We start from the raw sequence: 17,029 nt of genomic DNA on the forward strand, positions 1-17,029 counted from the left end.
CTTAAACCAAGTCACAATTTTGAAAAACTGTGAGCTCTTAAACCAAAACGCTCTTAAACGAAGTTACTCTTAAACCAAGGTACCACTGTATGTATATATATATATATATATATATATATATATATATACACACACACACACACACACACCAAGACAGATATTACCTATTACCGCCATACTGTTACCGACCAAATCCTGTATACTGAGACCAATATTACCAGTAATACCAGTATATAGGGAGGAAACATTACCGCCACACCACAACCACTACCATCACCACCATATTGTTACTGACCAAATCCAGTATACTAAATCACCTCATCCAGTCATATAGAGGTGACCCCAGCTCTACACAGGCTCTATACACCATATACATTACTGTGCAGTTATATCAGGTGACTCACAGGGGACGTCTTCTCTGATCGGAGTTCTTCCCTTTTCATCATCTTCTCCATCCGTCCTAGGCCGTTATGAGAACTTCTCCGAGCCACGAATCCACAGAATCTGCCAGACAGACATATTAGGCTCCACACTCTGGCACCATCCTCATCTATATACACACTGCACATCTGTATTGTCCCCTTTACACACTCATTTAGTGGGTAGCCCTGACTCTATGTGACCTCCTAATAATATATGCCCCCCTCTGTGTATTCCCTCTCCCCCTATGTTGCCCCCCCCAAATAGATGGCCCCCTCTCCCCCCCTCCCTTATAGATGGCCCCCTCTACCCCCTCCCTTATAGATGGCCCCCTCTACCCCCTCCCTTATAGATGGCCCCCTCTACCCCCTCCCTTATAGATGGCCCCCTCTCTCCTCACCCTCCCTTATAGATGGTCCCCTCTCCCCCCACCCTCCCTTATAGATGGCCCCCTCTCCCCCCCACCCTCCCTTATAGATGGTCCCCTTCCCCCCCCCCCTCCCTTATAGATGGTGCCCTTTCCCCCCCTCCCTTATAGATGGTCCCCTTCCCCCCCCCCTCCCTTATAGATGGTCCCCTTTCCCCCCCCTTTATAGATGGTCCCCTTCACCCCCCCCTCCCTTATAGATGGTCCCCTTCCCCCCCCCCACCCTCATAGATGGCCCCTCTTTCCCCCACCCTCATAGATGGCTCCTCTTTCCCCCCACCCTCATAGATGGCCCCCTCCTTCCCCCCACCCTCATAGATGGCCCCCCTCTTTCCCCCCACCCTCATAAATGCCCCCCTCCTTCCCCCCCACCCTCATATATGCCCCCCTCCTTCCCCCCCACCCTCATAGATGGCCCCCTCTTTCCCCCCACCCTCATAGATGGCCCCCTCTTTCCCCCCACCCTCATAGATGGCCCCCTCTTTCCCTCCACCCTCATAGATGGCCCCCTCTTTCCCCCCACCCTCATAGATGGCCCCCTCTTTCCCCCCACCCTCATAGATGGCCCCCTCTTTCCCCCCACCCTCATAGATGGCCCCCCTCCTTTCCCCCTACCCTCATAGATGGCCCCCTCCTTTCCCCCCACCCTCATAGATGGCCCCCTCCTTTCCCCCCACCCTCATAGATGGCCCCCTCTTTCCCCCCACCCGTACAGGCTGATAAAAAAACAAAACTTAACTCACCTGACATCGCGCTCCCACGTTGATCCTCACTCCTTCGATCTGTCCCCGGCTGCTGCGCGGCTGCCGCGTCTTATCCCCGGCAGCGCGCGCATCCCAGAACTCCCTGCGCGCCGGAAACCGGAAGTCAGGGCCCAAGGCGCGCAGGGAGTTCTGGGATGCGCGCGCTGCCGGGGGTAAGACGCGACACCTCCGGCAGCCGCGCAGCAGCCGTGGGAAAGACGGAGCCAGACTCTTGTGACCGCAAGCAAAACAATGCTTGCGGTCACAAGAGTGACTGATCGGGGGGCCCCGCGGGCCCCCCTTGTGGCGGGCCCGGTCGCGGCGGCGACCCCCGCGACCACGGTGGCTACGCCACTGCATGTGTGTATGCACATGCAGATAGGGACAAACAGTTCTTTCAGTAATCCCACTATATCTACTATGCAGTGCTAAACACTACCAAGGGAGAAGAGTCTAGGACCATTCTAGCCCACGCCGTGAACCACTCTAAAAGTGCAGGGCAGTATCCTGATATACAAGGTCCACGTATTCTATCTCGTAGTGTAGGTAACTGGGACACCCCCGGGAGCTTAGCCTCACCCAGGAAACCACGACCGGGGCTTGTATCACCCTAGGAGGACGAGTCACTTGACACTGTAGGGCAGAAGGTGGTCTGACTAAAGTCTATACACAGGTACAAGTAACTTGTACTCACTCTAAAGTATTCTCTCAAGTTCTGGCAGAGTACAGTACTACATTGGGTTAGGACTCCCTTGACAAAATCTTCTCCTCTACGCTACTCTACTTTAAACTTTTCAAGCACCGCTACAACTACCTCTACTCTACTCCTTCAAGCATCTCCTCAGTACAAACAAGTTCAATCACTAAAGTCTGTGTAAAGATTAATTTATTTGCTGCAAAAGTGTATTGTACTACTAAGAGACTGTACAGTAAAGCTGTTATATTTTTATATTACTGGGACTGAGTCAACTCTTCCTCCGCACCAGCACCTATACACACTAGCCGCACACCTTGGATTATTTTTCTCCTCTCCGTGGGTAGCGGTTATGATATTCTGGGTGGGTCAATTGCCACTCAGGACTACCATGACAAGAGCCCAAGGGACCCATCACAACCTGGAAGGTTACTGACCATTTGGGGAACACAGCCAGCCACAACACAAAGCAGGTACCAACATCACACCTGTGTGCTGGAGCAGCCCTGGTGTCACGACACTACCATCATTGGCTAAGTAGTTTAGAGCAGTACACCGCCACAGAATTGGCGTCACGAACAGGATCCCAACCTCGTAGCTGCCTATTTTTGTGATTTTTGTGTATGGTACAATCTTTGTGCGTTTTATTGCATGTTCAAGAACTGTACAATTTCTCCCGCCAAAGCGGACAACAGCTGTCTGACCACCAAAACCGTTATTGCCCTGAAGATAACTGCCCCAAATCGGGACATAAAAGTGGGGGAGCAATCTTTATTAACTCGGTACTGTACACTGTATTTGCTAACTACACCACCACTTTTGAAAACCCCGCCCACACAAACGCAGGAAAGCCAAGTAAAAGCCGCAGCACCGCCCCCAGGCGGAACCAAAAGCCCAGAAGTTCCGGCTCCGCTATCTTGCTGCTCCTTTCTACCGTGATCCTGTTGCACCACAAGTCGCAGAAGAACCCAAAGGTGCCTGATCTTCTACTGGAGCTTCTATTTCACCTCCACCAATCTTCTGGCGTTTATAGGACAGATATATTCACTAAATTCTGACACCCAGCCCGATGCCGGCGCTGCCGCCAGCCCGCCACAGCATCTGTCTTTCTGGACCCACCGCCATCCTCCGGGGCAGCTCCCTCATCAGCCCCTGCTATGGCAGCTCATCCTGCCTCTCTCTTCATACACACGGCTAACCTGCCATATTACCGGGGTGCCCCAAGAGCACCGGCTCACTGCGCAGATCACTAAAATGTCTCCTGAGCAGCGGGTGGAGATTCTCCTAGACCAGTTAGAAGGACCAGCAGCTGAGGAGGTTCGTACCTGGGCACCCGCTCACAAGACCAGTGTTGATGCCAACCTCAACAAGCTAAGGGAAGAATTTGAGATCCAGTCCCCCTCAGACACTAGAAGCCAGGTGAGACCCTCAGAGACTATGCACTCGCACTACACGCTGCCTTCAGAGCTGTCCGCCAACTAGACACCTTCACACCTACAGATGCAGAACGCATCATCATGGCAGGTTCATAGAGGGAGTAGATTCCAGGTCCACACAGGATAGTCTCTGGGACTTAGCCAACCAGAATCCTGGCATGCCCTTCACCAAAGTCTCTCAGCCCTCCAGGCACCAGTAACTCCTCCACAGAGACTCTCTATACAGCTCCCTCTCTCACAGTTCCCTCCAGTGCTCCCCGCTGTGCCGCAGCCACTCCTGTTAACCCCTTACAAGAACAATATACAACTTACATTGAGTAGTTAGACACACTTAGGGGGATATTTATTAAGTCCGGCGTTTTTTACGCCGGACTTATAAATGTCCCCGCATCTCCAGCGCTACGGGGATTTATGTAGAGGCAGACTGCCTCTACATAAATCCTGTGCGCTCTGGTGCGCACCGCTGAAAACCTACGCCAGCTGAGGACTGGAGTAGGTTTTCGGCGTATCTTTTTGCGGAACGGATGGTGAATCACGCGGACTCTGAGTCCGCGCCCTCCGTTCCACCCCCTTCACACCCCCTCCCCGCCCCCCCCCCCCCCCCCCCCGCGGAAAGTGCCAATTTGCTAATATTTTATTTGCAAATCGGCCAGTTGCGAATAAAATATTGCGCAAAACGGCACTTTCCGCCGAAAACCCCCAGACAGCACGATGATACATGTCCCCCTTATTGCATGGAAATAATACTGGGCTAATCATAAAGGGTTCAACTAAGCAAAAACATGACCCAAAACCATATAAATAAAACCCCTCTGTATTAATCTTAGATAGGAGTACCATATAATAAAAGACAGACGAATCAGAACTGCTATTGGCAAAACACATGGGCAACCATATATGTAGTTTACACAAATCAATCACTCTCCCACAAAGGGTTAAATACCCTCACAAATTGGAGCCATAGTGATACAAGCAAGTCTTAACATCAACCCAAAAGGGAATGTAACGTTATCAAAAGGCAGGAATATATACTATGGTATACCTTAAGTGCTGGTTCACACAAAGCCCAGTGTGATGCACCCCAACGTACATTTCGGCTAAACGCCTTCATCGAGGGGTGGCGCTACTGTGGTGTGTGCTCGACCGGCCACCTATGGAGTTGTTCTGGGTTGTCGGTGGAATATAGCCCAGCCAGATGGTATGTTGTAGTGACGCCAATGCTGACTCCGAACACAGGTATAGTGGCACACCTGCTTTTGGTCTTTAAAGCTGGATATACCCTTTCCCCTGTGGTTGGTGACCTGCCGGGTTGTGATGAGTCCCTTGGGTACTTATCACTGTGGTCCGGAGTGGAGCTATGACCCACCCGGACTATTGGTACCGCCACCCTCAGAAAGGGGAGATGACCCAAGGACGGTGTAACTCCCATCGATCCCATCACTCCCATCATCACTCCCATCACTCCCATTGCTCCCATCACTCCCATTGCTCCCATCACTCCCATCATCACTCCCATCATCACTCCCATCATCACTCCCATCGCTCCCATCATCACTCCCATCATTCCCATCACTCGCATCATCACTCCCATCACTCCCATCATCACTCCCATCATCACTCCTATCGGTCCCATCACTCCCATCATCACTTCCATCATCACTCCCATCATCACTCCCATTGCTCCCATCACTCCCATCACTCCCATCATCACTCCCATCATCACTCCCATCATCACTCCCATCACTTCCATCATCACTCCCATCACTCCCATCGCTCCCATCACTCCCATCGCTCCCATCACTCCCATCATCACTCCCATCATCACTCCCATCATCGTTCCCATCACTCCCATCGCTCCCATCATTCCCATTGCTCCCATTACTCCCATCATCACTCCCATCACTCCCATCATCACTCCCATCACTCCTATCATCGCTCCCATCACTCCCATCAAGGTAGTATAAGGGCCCTATTCCACCGGACGATTATCGTTCAGATTATCGTTAAATCGTTCGAATCTAAACGATAATCGTTAGGTTGAAATGCAGTTAACGATTAACGACCGAACGAGAAATCGTTGATCGCTTTATAAGACCTGGACCTATTTTTATTGTTGCTCGTTCGCAAATCGTTCGCATTGAATAAGACATTGTTCGGTTGTTTGCAATAGATACGAACGCAATAGCGAATAAATAGCGAAAAAAAACATTCCATGGAAATGAGTGAACGTTTTCAGGTCTTTCGCAATAGCGGTCGTTTGAGATCGTTAATCGTTAACGATTATGCAAACGATAATCGTCCGGTGGAATAGGCCCCTAAGGCTCAGACGAAGATAGAGCCTGAAGTTCTCCTATTCATTTGGCTGAAGTAATAGCCAAGAGAAAAACTGTTTTTAAAGTAAGTAATTTAATGGAAATTTCAGATATGGGTTCGAAAGGCTGAGCCGCCAGGACTTTCAGAACTAATGACAGATCCCAGGGGCATACTGGTCTGGATATTCTTGGACGGAGACGAGATATAGCTTTAATAAAATTCTTTACCTCTGTAACTTGCAGAAGTCTCTTCTGTAAGGATACCTTAATGGCGGCTAGCTGAACCCTAAGGGTACTTGGTGAAAGGCCTTTATCGAATCCGTCCTGCAAAAATTCTAGTATGTCAGGAATAGAGGGATCAGTAGGGTCCTTTTGTCTAGAAGAGCACCAAGTCTGGAAGACTCTTCTGACTCTAGCATAAGACTTATTGGTGGCTTCACTTCTCGTATGAGACAGTGTATCCAACACTCTATTGGAAAAACATTTGTTCTTTAATAAGGCCCGTTCAATCTCCAAGCTGTAAAGTGGAGAGATTCCAGGTCCTGACACAAGTGAGTGCCCTGAGACACCAGGTTGTGTACCATCGGTAATTTCCAATAGTCTCCCTTGCTCATCGATATGAGCTGGGCAAACCAAGACCTCTTCGGCCAGAATGGTATGACCGCTATCACCGAGGCCTGGTAGTGCCTGATCTATTTCAGTACTCTGGCGATCATGGCAGTGGGCAGAAATATGTAAGCCAGGTTGAAATCCCACCGTATGGACATCGCATCTGTGGTCTCTGGACGATCTGCTTGATAAAGAGAACAAAATCTTGGAGTTTTCACATTTATTCGTGTCGCCATTAGGTCTATCTCTGGATGGCCCCATCTTTTGGAGATCTGGTTGAAGACGGACCTGTTCAGGGACCACTCTCCCGGAATCGTCATTTGTCTGCTCAAGCGATCCGCCAGTACATTCTGGGTTCCCTTGATATGTACCGCCATGATGCGAGGTATGTTCTTTTAGGCCCAATTCAAGATCTTTCCTACTTCTAAAAAAAGAGGTTTTGATCGGGTGCCTCCCTGCTTGTTGATATAAAAAACAGACGCCATATTGTCTGTCTTTATCTTCACTGCCAATCCCTGAAGTTGTGGGGAGAAGTGCAGCAGGGCTTTGTGAATCGCTCTCAGTTCCCTTTCGTTGGAAGAGAGGGTTCTTTCTAAGGATGACCAACTTCTTTGAACGGTTAGGTCTCGAAGATGTGCTCCCCAACCTGAGCCTGAGGCATCTGTTGTTACAATCTCCCAAGTGGGTTCTTCTAGATTGGTACCGTCCTTTACTTCTGACCACCACAGGAGCGACGACCTTGTTTTTGGAGATAAACTGATTTTCCTTTTTAAATCCTCATGTGCCACAAATCTCATGTGCCACAAAACCCAGGGAACTGCCTCTGCTGCTGAGGAAAGAAGACCCAGAAATCGCATCAGTGTTCTGAGGGACACCTGGCGGGGGACTCTCAAATATCGGCACCCTTCCTGAATTCTGTCCTTCCTCTCTGGAGTAAGAAAGATCTGCATTGTTTCAGAATTTATTATAAATCCCAGAAATTTCTTTGTATTGTTAGATCGGACTTTTTCCAATTGACAACCCATCCTAGAGAGGAGAGGTCTAGCTTTCTTGTCACATTCTGGTTTAGACACTTGCTTGAACCTGCAAGGAGAAGCCAATCGTCTAGATAGGGAATGACATTTATTCCTTGTACTCTGAGTACTGCAACGACAGAGGCTACTACCTTCGTAAAAACAAAGGGGGCAGATGTAATTCCGAAAGGGAGGACGCTGAATTGGAGGTGATGTAACTGACCTTGAATATAAACGGCCACTCTCAGGAATCTTCTGTGGTTCTTGAAGATGGGGATGTGAAAATATGCATCCTTGAGATCCAACGATGCCATGTAATCTCCTTTGTTCAGGAGCGATTTCACCGATCTTATAGTTTCCATCCTGAACCTGTTCTTTGTCATAAATTTGTTCAGAAATCTTAGATCTATTATTAGTCTCCATTTCCCAGTAGGTTTTGGGACTAGAAATACGGGAGAATAGACTCCCGTACCCCTTTCCGAAAATGGAACTGGCTCCAAGGCCTTGATCTTTATTAGGTTCAGGATGGATTCTTCCAGGATGACCTGTTTTTGAGGAGAAAGACGGGAGGATACAAGAAAACGATCTGGAGGCAGGGGGTGAAGAGGTAAAACATAGGATCTCTTTATTATGTTTAGGACCTACACATCTGATACGGTCCTTTCCCAGGCCGGAAATAATTGCGCTAGGCGACCCCCCACCTCTAAGATGGCGTCTAAGAACTCTTTCCTTCTGTTAGGGGACTTAGCTCCCCTGGACTGGCCTCCTTTCCTGTAATTGCCGTACCCTCTGCCTCTGTAGCAGTACTGCCTATACCTTTGGGGAGAGCGAGTTTGTCTCCTCCGAAAGGAACTTCGATTACTTGGTAAAGATTTACCTTTTTTGTCGGACAATTCCTCCATAAGGGTGTCTAACTCAGCACCAAAGAGCTTGCCAGGAGAATACTCCAGACTGCATACGTTGTACTTAGACTGATTATCTCCGGACCAGGGCCTCAACCATAAGGCTCTGCGAGATGCAGATGAGAGAGCCATGGCTCTGGCTCCGAGTCTAGCTTGATGAGAGGCTGAGTCATAAAGATAATCCACTGCTAAGGATATATTTTTGAAAGACGCTAATATAGTATCCCTATTTATGCTTGTATCTATGTCATCTTGGATTTTTGATAACCATCTTTTCAGTGTTTTGGTAACTTCGTGATTGGCCACCGCAATAGCGGTCTGACCAGACCCTGTGGTATAGGATCTCTTTAACGTAGCTTCAATCCTACGGTCCATAGGGTCCTTTAAACTGGACCCGTCCTCAGATGGCACTAATATATTTTTTGACAACTTGGAAATGGCTCTATCCACCTTAGGAGGAGAAATCCAAGATTTAGACTGCTCCTCATTTAGTGGAAACGGAGACCAAAACTTTTTACTTATAGGTGGCGCACAGTATAATCGTCTTCAGAAGCTCTTCTGGGCTTCTTTTTAGGAATCATCGTAGCGATTTCTTCCTTTAAGGAGTCCCGCATATCCTTTATAGAAGACCTAAGAGACACAAGTATAAGTGTCTAATAGTATAAAATAAAGATTCCAAACCTCAATCCAGCTGCTTACTGCATAAGATCCTTGACCCAGATCACAACATCCTGTATGTTAGGCTCATTCTTGTCCTGAATTTTAGGACGGCATGAGAGACAGGTGGTATAGTCACTGCCATCAGACAGGGGAGTTTCTGAAAAGAAAAAAACAAATTCAGCCTCCTGCCATATATGGAATTAAGGGGTAGCGAAGGTACCTACCGCAATCTCTGCATGTTAGGTGATGTCTTTTAGAAGAGCTTTTTCTCCCAGAAGATTCTCTTGAAGACATACTGAGGAGGAGTACTAATAAGTATGGTGCAATTGTAACTTAAACTTAGACTTTAAGAAAACCCACCTAATAGCTGATCACTCTCAGAAATCAAAGGAGCAAGAGTAAATCATGCATCCAAGCTGTGAACCAAAGGATACCAGCAAAGAAAATGGCGGAGAGAGAGTAATAAATAGGGTAGAAGGAGACAGGAAAAACCTGGATACCTGTAAGAGAAACCATACCTATACTCCAGATAGTCTATTAGTAATATCTTAAAATTATTTTGCCTGGACTTCCCCTTTAAGATTATGACGGTTATATTTATGGCAGTTATGGTTATGGTGGGTCTGGCGGTTATAATGGCAGTGGATATTGCAGTTATGGTTTGGTCGGTTTGGCGGTTATGATGGCGGTGCACATAGCAGTTATGGTTATGGTGGGTCTGGCGGTTATGATGGCGGTGCACATGGCAGTTATGGTTTGGTAAGTTTGGCGGTTATGAAGGCGGTGGATATGGCCGTTATGGTTATGGTGGGTCTGGCGGTTATGATGGCGGTGGATATTGCAGTTATGGTGGGTCTGGTGGTTATGATGGCGGTAGATATTGCAGTTATGACTAGGACGGGTCTGGCGGATATGATGGCGTTGCACATGGCAGTCATAGTGGGTCTGGCCGTTATGATGGCGGTGGATATGGCAGTTATGGTTATGGTGGGTCTGGCGGTTATGATGGTGGTGGATATGGCAGTTATGGTTATGGTGGGTCTGGCAGTTATGAAAGCGGTGGATATGGCAGTTATGGTTATGGTGGGTCTGGCGGTTATGATGGTGGTGGATATGGCAGTTATGGTTATGGTGGGTCTGGCGGATATGAAAGCGGTGGATATGGCATTTATGGTTATAGTGGGTCTGGCGATTATGATGGGGGTGGATATGGCAGTTATGGTTATGGTGGGTCTGGTGGTTATGATGGCAATGGATATTGAAGTTATGTTTATGGTGGGTCTGGTGGTTATGATGGCAGTTGATATGGCAGTTATGGTAGGTCTGGCGGGTATGATGGCGGTGGATATTGCAGTTATGGCTAGGACGGCTCTGGCGGATATGATGGCATTGCATATGGCAGTTATGGTTATGGTGGCTCTGGCGGTTATGATGTCGGTGCACATGGCAGTTATGGTTTGGTAGGTTTGGCGGTTATGATGGCGGTGGATATGGCCGTTATGGTTATGGTGGGTCTGGCATTTATGATGGTGGTGGATATGGCAGCTATGGTTATGGTGGTGGATATGGCAGTTATGGTTATGGTGGGTCTGGCGGATATGAAAGCGGTGGATATGGCATTTATGGTTATAGTGGGTCTGGCGATTATGATGGGGGTGGATATGGCAGTTATGGTTATGGTGGGTCTGGTGGTTATGATGGCAATGGATATTGAAGTTATGTTTATGGTGGGTCTGGTGGTTATGATGGCAGTGGATATGGCAGTTATGGTAGGTCTGGCGGGTATGATGGCGGTGGATATTGCAGTTATGGCTAGGACGGCTCTGGCGGATATGATGGCGTTGCACATGGCAGTTATGGTTATGGTGGCTCTGGCGGTTATGATGTCGGTGCACATGGCAGTTATGGTTTGGTAGGTTTGGCGGTTATGATGGCGGTGGATATGGCCGTTATGGTTATGGTGGGTCTGGCATTTATGATGGTGGTGGATATGGCAGCTATGGTTATGGTGGGTCTGGCGGTTATGATGGCGGTGGATATTGCAGTTATGGTGGGTCTGGTGGTTATGATGGCGGTAGATATTGCAGTTATGGCTAGGACGGGTCTGGCGGATATGATAGTATTGCACATGGCAGTTATGGTTATGGTGGGTCTGGCGGTTATGATTTCGGTGGATATGGCAGTTATGGTTATGGTGGGTCTGGCGGTTATGATGGTGGTGGATATGGCAGTTATGGTTATGGTGGGTCTGGTGGTTATGATGGCAATGGAGTGCTGCTCCTCCCCAGGTGCTGGGAGAAGATGGATCCAGTCCTGGGAAACTGGGAAAAGTTCCCAGAAGCGGCACAGAGCGGAGCAGACTTCAAAGCCGGCAGCCGGATAAGCAGAATCCCAATAAGAACAAAGGGGGAAATTTATCAAGGGTTTTGTGCTATTTTTTTGTGAATAGTGTATTTGGGTTTTTCGCCCAGTTCTATTGATGAACCGGGATCCGAAAGGTGATTCGTTTTTAGATGCAACTTTTTTTAATCTGCCTGTTGTGAGTAATCACCCAAAAATTTCCATAATCCGGGATTCATGAACCGGTCACAAGATACTGGATATCAGAAGAGTCGCCCACATTAGACTCCGCAGTGTCCCCCATAGTCATCCCCTGCCCGCCTGCTGTGGCTTCTCTCATCTTTAGTTATGGCTGATATGGTTCTGGTGGCTATGGTTACGGTAGTTATGGCTGATATGTTTCTGATGGTTATGGTTACTGTAGTTATGGCTGATATGGTTCTGGAGATTATGGTTACGGTAGTTATGGCTGATATGGTTCTGGTGGCTATGGTTACGGCAGTTATTGTTATGGCTGATATGGTTCTGGTGGTTATGGGTACAGTAGTTATGGCTGATATGATTCTGGTGGCTATGGTTACGGTAGTTTTGGCTGATATGGTTCTGGTGGCTATGGTTACAGTAGTTATGGCTGATATGGTTCTGGTGGCTATGGTTACGGTAGTTATGGCTGATATGGTTCTGGTATTATGGTTACGGCAGTTACTGTTATGGCTGATATGGTTCTGGAGGTTATGGTTACGGTAGTTATGGCTGATATGGTTCTGGTGGCTATGGTTACGGCAGTTATTGTTATGGCTGATATGGTTCTGGTGGTTATGGGTACAGTAGTTATGGCTGATATGGTTCTGGTGGCTATGGTTACGGTAGTTATGGCTGATATGGTTCTGGTGGTTATGGGTACGGTAGTTATGGCTGATATGGTTCTGGTGGCTATGGTTACAGTAGTTATGGCTGATATGGTTCTGGTGGCTATTGTTACAGTAGTTATGGCTGATATTGTTCTGGTGGCTATGGTTACGGTAGTTATGGCTGATATGGTTCTGGTGGCTATGGTTACGGTAGTTATGGCTGATATAATTCTGGTGCTTATGGTTACGGTAGTTATGGCTGATATTGTTCTGGTGGTTCTGGTTACGGTAGTTATGGCTGGTATGGTTCTGGTGGCTATGGTTACGGCAGTTATTGTTATGGCTGATATGGTTCTGGTGGCTATGGTTACGCTAGTTATGGCTGATATGGTTCTGGTGGTTATGGGTACAGTAGTTATGGCTGATATGGTTCTGGTGGCTATGGTTACGGTAGTTATGGCTGATATGGTTCTGGTGGTTACGGTTACGGAAGTTATGGCTGATATGGTTCTGGTGGTTATGGGTGCGGTAGTTATGGCTGATATGGTTCTGGTGGCTTTGGTTACGGCAGTTATTGTTATGGCCGATATGGTTCTGGTGGCTATGGTTACGGTAGTTATGGCTGATATGGTTCTGGTGGTTATGGGTACAGTAGTTATGGCTGATATGGTTCTGGTGGCTATGGTTACGGTAGTTATGGCTGATATGGTTCTGGTGGCTATGGTTACGGTAGTTATGGCTGATATGGTTCTGGTGATTATGGTTACGGCAGTTACTGTTATGGCTGATATGGTTCTGGTGGCTGTGGTTACGGTAGTTATGGCTGATATGGTTCTGGTGGTTATGGGTACGGCAGTTATGGCTGATATGGTTGTGGTGGCTATGTTTACGGTAGTTATGGCTGATAAGGTTCTGGTGGCTATGGTTACGGTAGTTATGGCTGATATGGTTCTGGTGGCTATGGTTACGGTAGTTATGGCTGATATGGTTCTGGTGGTTACGGTTACGAAAGTTATGGCTGATATGGTTCTGGTGGTTATGGGTACGGTAGTTATGGCTGATATGGTTCTGGTGGCTTTGGTTACGTCAGTTATTGTTATGGCTGATATGGTTCTGGTGGCTATGGTTACGGTAGTTATGGCTGATATGGTTCTGGTGGTTATGGGTACAGTAGTTATGGCTGATATGGTTCTGGTGGCTATGGTTACGGTAGTTATGGCTGATATGGTTCTGGTGGTTATGGTTACAGTAGTTATGGCTGATATGGTTCTAGTGGCTATGGTTACGGCAGTTACTGTTATGGCTGATATGGTTCTGGTGGCTGTGGTTACGGTAGTTATGGCTGATATGGTTCTGGTGGTTATGGGTACAGCAGTTATGGCTGATATGGTTCTGGTGGCTATGGTTACGGCAGTTATTATGGCTGATATGGGTCTGGTGGCTATGGTTACGGTAGTTATGGCTGATATGGTTCTGGTGGCTATGGTTACGGCAGTTATTATTATGGCTGATATGGGTCTGGTGGCCATGGTTACGGTAGTTATGGCTGATATGGGTTATCGCTTTATAAAGCTTTGGTGCGTCCTCATCTGGAGTATGCTGTCCAGTTTTGGAATCCGATTCATAAAAAGGACGTTCTAGAGCTGGAGAGGGTACAAAGACGGCCACTAAACTAATAAGGGGAATGGAGCATCTTAGTTATGAGGAGAGATTAAAAGAATTACATTTGTTTAGTCTGGAGAAGAGACGTTTAAGGGGAGATATGATTAACTTATTTAAATATATAAATGGCCCCTACAAGAGATATGGGGAAAAGATGTTCCAGGTAAAACCCCCTCAAAGGACAAGAGGGCACTGCCTCCGCCTGGAGAGACAAGGGGGGCTGCCTCCGCCTGGAGAGTCAAGGGGGCGCTGCCCCGCCTGGAGAAAAAAAGGTTCAATCTCCGGAGGCGACAAGCCTTCTTTACCATGAGAACTGTGAACCTGTGGAACAGTCACCACAGGATCTGGTCACAGCAACAACAGTAGAGGGCTTCAAAACAGGGCTAGACAAGTTCTTAGAGCAAAATAATATAAATGCATATGTATAGAACCTATCACCCCTCCCCCTTCCCTGTATGTATAGTACTATCACCCCTCCCCCTTCCCTGTATCCATCCCCTCCTTGGTTGAACTTGATGGACATGTGTCTTTTTTCAACCGTATTAACTATGTAACTATGTAACTATATGGTTCTGGTGGCTATGGTTACGGTAGTTATGGCTGATATGGTTCTGGTGGTTATGGGTACGGTAGTTATGGCTGATATGGTTCTGGTGGCTATGGTTACAGTGGTTATGGCTGATATGGTTCTGGTGGCTATGGTTACAGTAGTTATGGCTGATATGGTTCTGGTGGCTATGGTTACAGTAGTTATGGCTGATATGGTTCTGGTGGCTGTGGTTACGGTAGTTATGGCTGATATGGTTCTGGTGGCTATGGTTACGGTAGTTATGGCTGATATAATTCTGGTGCTTATGGTTACGGTAGTTATGGCTGATATTGTTCTGGTGGCTATGGTTACAGTAGTTATGGCTGATATGGTTCTGGTGGTTACGGTTACGGAAGTTATGGCTGATATGGTTCTGGTGGTTATGGGTGCGGTAGTTATGGCTGATATGGTTCTGGTGGCTTTGGTTACGGCAGTTATTGTTATGGCCGATATGGTTCTGGTGGCTATGGTTACGGTAGTTATGGCTGATATGGTTCTGGTGGTTATGGGTACAGTAGTTATGGCTGATATGGTTCTGGTGGCTATGGTTACAATAGTTATGGCTAATATGGTTCTGATGGCTATGGTTACGGTAGTTATGGCTGATATGGTTCTGGTGGTTATGGGTATGGTAGTTATGGCTGATATGGTTCTGGTGGTTATGGGTACGGTAGTTATGGCTGATATGGTTCTGGTGGCTACGGTTATGGTAGTTATGGCTGATATGGTTCTGGTGGTTATGGTTACGGTAATTATGGCTGATATGGTTCTGGTGGCTGTGGTTACGGTAGTTATGGCTAATATGGTTCTGGTGGTTATGGGTACGGCAGTTATGGCTGATATGGTTCTGGTGGCTATGGTTACAGCAGTTATTATGGCTGATATGGTTCTGGTGGCTATGGTTACGGTAGTTATGGCTGATATGGTTCTGGTGGCTATGGTTACAGCAGTTATTGTTATGGCTGATATGGTTCTGGTGGCTATGATTAAGGTAGTTATGGCTGATATGGTTCTGGTGGTTATAGTAGTTATGGCTGATATGGTTCTGGTGGTTACAGTAGTTATGGGTGATATAGTTCTGGTGGCTATGGTTACGGCAGTTATTGTTATGGCTGATATGGTCCTGGTGGTTATGGGTACGGTAGTTATGGCTGATATAGTTCTGGTGGCTATGGTTACGGCAGTTATTATTATGGCTGATATGGTTCTGGTGGCTATGGTTACGATAGTTATGGCTGATATGGCTTTGGTGGTTATGGTTATGGTAGTTATGGCTGATATGGCTCTGTTGGCTATGGTTACGGTAGTTATGGCTGATATGGTTCTGGTGGCTATGGTTACGGTAGTTATGGCTGATATGGTTCTGGTGGCTATGGTTACGGCAGTTATTATTATGGCTGATATGGTTCTGGTGGTTATGGTTACGGTAGTTATGGCTGATATGGTTTCGGTGGTTATGGTAGTTATGGCTGATATGGCTCTGGTGGCTATGGTTACGGTAGTTATGGCTGATATGGTTCTGGTGGCTATGGTTACGGTAGTTATGGCTGATATGGTTCTGGTGGTTACGGTTACGGAAGTTATGGCTGATATGGTTCTGGTGGTTATGGGTGCGGTAGTTATGGCTGATATGGTTCTGGTGGCTTTGGTTACGGCAGTTATTGTTATGGCCGATATGGTTCTGGTGGCTATGGTTACGGTAGTTATGGCTGATATGGTTCTGGTGGTTATGGGTACAGTAGTTATGGCTGATATGGTTCTGGTGGCTATGGTTACAATAGTTATGGCTAATATGGTTCTGATGGCTATGGTTACGGTAGTTATGGCTGATATGGTTCTGGTGGCTATGGTTAAGGTAGTTATGGCTGATATGGTTCTGGTGGTTATGGGTATGGTAGTTATGGCTGATATGGTTCTGGTGGTTATGGGTACGGTAGTTATGGCTGATATGTATCTGGTGGCTACGGTTATGGTAGTTATGGCTGATATGGTTCTGGTGGTTATGGTTACGGTAATTATGGCTGATATGGTTCTGGTGGCTGTGGTTACGGTAGTTATGGCTAATATGGTTCTGGTGGTTATGGGTACGGCAGTTATGGCTGATATGGTTCTGGTGGCTATGGTTACAGCAGTTATTATGGCTGATATGGTTCTGGTGGCTATGGTTACGGTAGTTATGGCTGATATGGTTCTGGTGGCTATGGTTACAGCAGTTATTGTTATGGCTGATATGGTTCTGGTGGCTATGATTAAGGTAGTTATGGCTGATATGGTTCTGGTGGTTATAGTAGTTATGGCTGATATGGTTCTGGTGGTTACAGTAGTTATGGGTGATATAGTTCTGGTGGCTATGGTTACGGCAGTTATTGTT

At 47.3% G+C, this 17,029-nt stretch overlaps 1 protein-coding gene across 1 annotated transcript in view; it reads left to right on the top strand.

Annotated features, from left to right (window-relative positions):
- The first annotated feature begins 3,523 nt into the window (after window positions 1-3,523).
- Window positions 3,524-17,029, top strand: part of KMT2B (lysine methyltransferase 2B) — a 56,255-nt gene continuing 42,749 nt past the window's right edge. Inside the window, exon 1 of the mRNA XM_069948908.1 lies at window positions 3,524-3,703. Within this exon, the coding sequence (XP_069805009.1) occupies window positions 3,539-3,703 (165 nt within the window). The 5' untranslated portion in view covers window positions 3,524-3,538. The remainder of the gene's footprint in view (window positions 3,704-17,029) is intronic.

Source organism: Dendropsophus ebraccatus, chromosome 12, assembly GCF_027789765.1.
Source record: "Dendropsophus ebraccatus isolate aDenEbr1 chromosome 12, aDenEbr1.pat, whole genome shotgun sequence".
Taxonomy (NCBI): domain Eukaryota; kingdom Metazoa; phylum Chordata; class Amphibia; order Anura; family Hylidae; genus Dendropsophus; species Dendropsophus ebraccatus.